This window comes from Anomaloglossus baeobatrachus, chromosome 5 (genome assembly GCF_048569485.1).
Source record: "Anomaloglossus baeobatrachus isolate aAnoBae1 chromosome 5, aAnoBae1.hap1, whole genome shotgun sequence".
Classification (NCBI taxonomy): domain Eukaryota; kingdom Metazoa; phylum Chordata; class Amphibia; order Anura; family Aromobatidae; genus Anomaloglossus; species Anomaloglossus baeobatrachus.
This window is the reverse complement of record NC_134357.1, coordinates 597,275,805-597,281,804: the sequence shown is the minus strand read 5'-3', so window position 1 is coordinate 597,281,804 and position 6,000 is coordinate 597,275,805. Positions and strand designations below refer to the sequence as shown.

The window sequence follows — 6,000 nt, the reverse complement described above, 5'->3', positions numbered from 1 at the left end:
TTCGCCCATAGTCCTCATGCCAAAGAAGGACTGAACCATTCCGTTCTGCGTGGACTACAGGGGGCTCAACGCTGTTATGGTCGCTGATGCGTACCAAATGCCACACATCGATGACCTGCTTGATCAGTTGGCCTTAGCTAAATACCTGACCTTCATGGATGTGAGCCGGAGATATTGGCAGATCCTCCTGACCTGCAAGGCACTGGAGCGCTGTGACTCTACCACCCCGTTTAGGCTGTACGAGTCCACAGAGCCTTTCAGAATGAAGAATGCCCCTGCCACATTTCAGCGGATGATCAACATCCTGAAGGGTACGCGGCCGCGTACCTGGATGACATTGCCATCTTTAGTCCCAGCTGGGAGGATCACCTGGAGAATCTGGCACAGGTGCTCAGGCGGATCCACCAGGCAGGCATGACCATTAAGCCAGAAAAGTATCAGTTGGGCATGAGCGAGGTCCAGTACCTGGGACACCGGGAAGCCAGAGCCTGGGAAAGTGGATGCCACCCCTAGGACCTAGAAGCAGGTGATGTTCTTCTTGGGGACCGCTGGGAACTATAGGCGAATACTCGTTACACACTGCGGTAGCCTGGCGAAGCCTCTGACAGACCTCACCAAGAAGAAGCTGTCCTTCCACAGTCGACCGGACAATGGACTGTGAGGCAGCTTCCAGGCTGCATCACTGGCTGCAGAAGGTGAGGGGTTAATCAAGTAGAGGATCGTCCCTGTCTATGGAGGATGAGGGGTTAATTAGGTAGGGGATCGTCCCTGGCTGCAGAAGGTGAGGGGTTAATCAGGTAGGTGATTGTCCCTGGCTATGGAGGATGAGGGGTTAATTAGGTAGGGGATCGTCCCTGGCTGCAGAAGGCGAGGGGTTAATCAGGTAGGTGATTGTCCCTGGCTATGGAGGATGAGGGGTTAATTAGGTAGGGGATCGTCCCTGGCTGCAGAAGGCGAGGGGTTAATCAGGTAGGGGATTGTCCCTGGCTGCAGAAGGCGAGGGGTTAATCAGGTAGGGGATCGTCCCTGGCTATGGAGGATGAGGGGTTAATTAGGTAGGGGATCGTCCCTGGCTGCAGAAGGCGAGGGGTTAATCAGGTAGGGGATTGTCTCTGGCTGCAGAAGGCGAGGGGTTAATCAGGTAGGGGATCGTCCCTGGCTATGGAGGATGAGGGGTTAATCAGGTAGGGGATCGTCCCTGGCTGCAGAAGGTGAGGGGTTAATCAGGCAGAGGATCGTCCCTGGCTATGGAGGATAAGGGGTTAATCAGGTAGGGGATCGTCCCTGGCTGCAGAAGGCGAGGGGTTAATCAGGTAGGAAATCGTCCCTGGCTGCAGAAGGTGAGGGGTTAATCAGGTAGGGGATCGTTCCTGGCTGCAGAACGTGAGGGGTTAATGAGGTAGGGGATCGTCCCTGGCTGCAGAAGGCGAGGGGTTAATCAGGTAGGGGATCGTCCCTGGCTGCAGAAGGTGAGGGGTTAATCAGGTAGGAAATCGTCCCTGGCTGCAGAAGGCGAGGGGTAAATCAGGTAGGGGATCGTCCCTGGCTGCAGAAGATGAAGGGTTAATGAGGTAGGTGATTGTCCCTGGCTATGGAGGATGAGGGGTTAATCAGGTAGAGGATCGTCCCTGGCTATAGAGGATGAGGGGTTAATCAGGTAGGGTATTGTGCCTGGCTGCAGAAGATGAAGGGTTAATCAGGTGGGGGATTGTCCCTGACTATGGAGGATGAGGGGTTAATCAGGTAGGGTATCATCCCTGGCTGCCAGAGGTGAGGGGTTAATCAGGTAGGGGATCGTCCCTTGCTGTGGAGGACAAGGGGTTAATTAGGTAGGGGATCGCCCCTGGCTATGGAGGATGAGGGGTTAATCAGGTAGGGGATGGTCCCTGGCTGCAGAAGACGAGGGGTTAATTAGGTAGGGGATCGTCCCTGGCTGCAGAAGGCGAGAGGTTAATCAGGTAGGGGATCGTCCCTGGCTGCAGAAGGTGAGGGGTTAATCAGGTAGAGGATCGTCCCTGGCTATGGAGGATGAGGGGTTAATCAGGTAGGGGATCGTCCCTGGCTGCAGAAGGCGAGGGGTTAATCAGGTAGGAAATCGTCCTTGGCTGCAGAAGGTGAGGGGTTAATCAGGTAGGGGATCGTCCCTGGCTGCAGAAGGTGAGGGGTTAATCAGGTAGGGGATCGTCCCTGGCTATGGAGGATGAGGGGTTAATCAGGTAGGGGATCGTCCCTGGCTGCAGAAGGCGAGGGGTTAATCAGGTAGGGGATCGTCCCTGGCTGCAGAAGGTGAGGGGTTAATCAGGTAGGAAATCGTCCCTGGCTGCAGAAGGCGAGGGGTTAATCAGGTAGGAGATCGTCCCTGGCTGCAGAAGGTGAGGGGTTAATCAGGTAGGAAATCGTCCCTGGCTGCAGAAGGCGAGGGGTTAATCAGGTAGGGAATCGTCCCTGGCTGCAGAAGATGAAGGGTTAATGAGGTAGGTGATTGTCCCTGGCTATGGAGGATGAGGGGTTAATCAGGTAGGTGATTAACCCCTCATCCTCCATAGCCAGGGACAATCAGGTAGGGGATCGTCCGTGGCTATGGAGGATGAGGGGTTAATCAGGTAGGGGATTGTCCCTGGCTATGGAGGATGAGGGGTTAATCAGGTAGGTGATCGTCCCTGGCTATAGAGGATGAGGGGTTAATCAGGTAGGGGATTGTCCCTGGCTATGGAGGATGGAGGGTTAATCAGGTAGGGGATGGTCCCTGGCTGCAGAAGGCGAGGGGTTAATCAGGTAGGGGATGGTCCTGGCTGCAGAAGGCGAGGGGTTAATCAGGTAGGGGATGGTCCCTGGCTGCAGAAGGCGAGGGGTTAATCAGGTAGGGGATGGTCCCTGTCTGCCGGAGGATGAGGGGTTAATCAGGTAGGGGATGGTCCCTGGCTGCAGAAGGTGAGGGGTTAATCAGGTAGGGGATGGTCCCTGTCTGCAGAAGGCGAGGGGTTAATCAGGTAGGGGATGGTCCCTGTCTGCCGGAGGATGAGGGGTTAATCAGGTAGGGGATGGTCCCTGGCTGCAGAAGGCGAGGGGTTAATCAGGTAGGGGATGGTCCCTGTCTGCAGAAGGCGAGGGGTTAATCAGGTAGGGGATGGTCCCTGGCTGCAGAAGGCGAGGGGTTAATCAGGTAGAGGATCGTCCCTGGCTATGGAGGATGAGGGGTTAATCAGGTAGGGGATCGTCCCTGGCTGCAGAAGGCGAGGGGTTAATCAGGTAGGGGATGGTCCCTGGCTGCAGAAGGCGAGGGGTTAATCAGGTAGGGGATCGTCCCTGTCTGCCGGAGGATCAGGGGTTAATCAGGTAGGGATCAGGTGTGTCGGTGACAGGGAAGTGGAGGAGGAAGTGCGGGGAGTTCCAGCCATGGCTCTCCTTCCTCCGCACTCCGCAGAAGACGCTCACTCCATGGAGCTCGTTCACAAGAATTTGATTTTTGAGGGATTTTTGAAGAAAAGGAAAGACACCATGGTGAGAGTCCGAAGGTCTGCCCTGTATCTGCTGTCCACCTGCCCTGTATCTGCTGTACACCTGCCGTGTATCTGCTGTCCACCGTCCCTGTATCTGCTGTGCACCTGCCCTGTATCTGCTGTCCACCTGCCCTGTATCTGCTGTGCACCTGCCCTGTATCTGCTGTCCACCTGTCCTGTATCTGCTGTCCACCTGCCCTGTATCTGCTGTCCACCTGCCGTGTATCTGCTGTCCACCTGCCCTGTATCTGCTGTCCACCTGCCGTGTATCTGCTGTCCACCTGCCCTGTATCTGCTGTCCACCTGCCCTGTATCTGCTGTCCACCTGCCCTGTATCTGCTGTGCACCTGCCCTGTACCTGCTGTCCACCTGCCCTGTATCTGCTGTCCACCTGCCGTGTATCTGCTGTCCACCTGCCCTGTATCTGCTGTCCACCTGCCCTGTATCTGCTGTGCACCTGCCCTGTATCTGCTGTCCACCTGTCCTGTATCTGCTGTCCACCTGCCGTGTATCTGCTGTCCACCTGCCCTGTATCTGCTGTCCACCTGCCGTGTATCTGCTGTCCACCTGCCCTGTATCTGCTGTCCACCTGCCCTGTATCTGCTGTCCACCTGCCCTGTATCTGCTGTGCACCTGGCCTGTACCTGCTGTCCACCTGCCCTGTATCTGCTGTCCACCTGCCCTGTATCTGCTGTCCACCTGCCGTGTATCTGCTGTCCACCTGCCCTGTATCTGCTGTCCACCTGCCGTGTATCTGCTGTCCACCTGCCCTGTATCTGCTGTCCACCTGCCGTGTATCTGCTGTCCACCTGCCCTGTACCTGCTGTCCACCTGCCCTGTACCTGCTGTCCACCTGCCGTGTATCTGCTGTCCACCTGCCGTGTATCTGCTGTCCACCTGCCGTGTATCTGCTGTGCACCTGCCGTGTATCTGCTGTCCACCTGCCATGTATCTGCTGTCCACCTGCCGTGTATCTGCTGTCCACCTGCCGTGTATCTGCTGTCCACCTGCCCTGTACCTGCTTTGCACCTGCCCTGTATCTGCTGTCCACCTGCCATGTATCTGCTGTCCACCTGCCCTGTATCTGCTGTCTACCTGCCGTGTATCTGCTGTCCACCTGCCCTGTATCTGCTGTCCACCTGCCCTGTATCTGCTGTCCACCTGCCGTGTATCTGCTGTCCACCGTCCCTGTATCTGCTGTCCACCGTCCCTGTATCTGCTGTCCACCTGCCGTGTATCTGCTGTCCACCTGCCCTGTACCTGCTGTGCACCTGCCGTGTATCTGCTGTCCACCTGCCCTGTATCTGCTGGGCACCTGCCGTGTATCTGCTGTCCACCTGCCCTGTATCTGCTGTCCACCTGCCCTGTACCTGCTGTGCACCTGCCGTGTATCTGCTGTCCACCTGCCCTGTACCTGCTGTGCACCTGCTGTGTATCTGCTGTCCACCTGCCCTGTATCTGCTGTCCACCTGCCCTGTATCTGCTGTCCACCTGCCCTGTATCTGCTGTGCACTTGCCCTGTATCTGCTGTGCACTTGCCCTGTATCTACTGTGCACCTGCCCTGTATCTGCTGTGCACCTGCCCTGTATCTGCTGTGCACCTGCCCTGTATCTGCTGTGCACCTGCCCTGTATCTGCTGTGCACCTGCCCTGTATCTGCTGTGCACCTTCCCTGTGTCTGCTGTCCACCTGCCCTGTACCTGCTGTCCACCTGCCCTGTACCTGCTGTCCACCTGCCCTGTACCTGCTGTCCACCTGCCCTGTATGTGCTGTGCACCTGCCCTGTATCTGCTGTCCACCTGCCCTGTATCTGCTGTCCACCTGCCCTGTATCTGCTGTCCACCTGCCCTGTATCTGCTGTCCACCTGCCCTGTATCTGCTGTCCACCTGCCCTGTATCTGCTGTCCACCTGCCCTGTATCTGCTGCATACCTGCCCTGTATCTGCTGTCCACCTGCCCTGTATCTGCTGTCCACCTGCCCTGTATCTGCGGTACGCCTGCCCTGTATCTGCTGTACGCCTGCCCTGTATCTGCTGTCCACCTGCCCTGTATCTGCTGTACGCCTGCCCTGTATCTGCTGTACGCCTGCCCTGTATTTGCTGTATGCCTGCCCCGTATCTGCGGTATACCTGCCCTATATTACCTTTACACCTGCCCTGTGGTGACGGAGGGGGGAGGTCTATGGTGACAGAGGCAGGGCCGTGGTGACGGAGTTAGAGCTGTGGTGACGGAGTTAGAGCTGTGATGACGGAGGCAGATCTGTGGTGACGGAGGCAGATCTGTGGTGACGGTGACAGAGCTGTGGTGACGGAGGCAGAGCTGTGGTGACGGAGGCAGAGCTGTGGTGACGGAGGCAGAGCTGTGGTGACGGAGGCAGAGCTGTGCTGACGGAGTTAGAGCTCTGGTGACAGAGTTAGAGCTGTGGTGACGGAGTTAGAGCTGTGGTGACGGAGGCAGGACTGTGGTGACAGAGTTAGAGCTGTGGTGACGGAGGCAGAGC

General features: G+C 57.1%; 1 protein-coding gene across 5 annotated transcripts in view; it reads left to right on the top strand.

Moving 5' to 3' along the window:
* The first annotated feature begins 581 nt into the window (after positions 1-581).
* Positions 582-6,000, top strand: part of LOC142310502 (uncharacterized) — a 72,185-nt gene continuing 66,766 nt past the window's right edge. For 4 of the 5 annotated variants that reach the window (XM_075348031.1, XM_075348033.1, XM_075348030.1 and 1 more), the window contains exon 1: positions 3,369-3,501. In XM_075348031.1, coding sequence (XP_075204146.1) covers positions 3,397-3,501 — 105 coding nt within the window. In that variant the 5' untranslated portion in view covers positions 3,369-3,396. Of the gene's footprint in view, positions 696-3,368; positions 3,502-6,000 lie in introns of those variants that run through there. The other variant, XM_075348032.1, reaches the window with a different exon arrangement.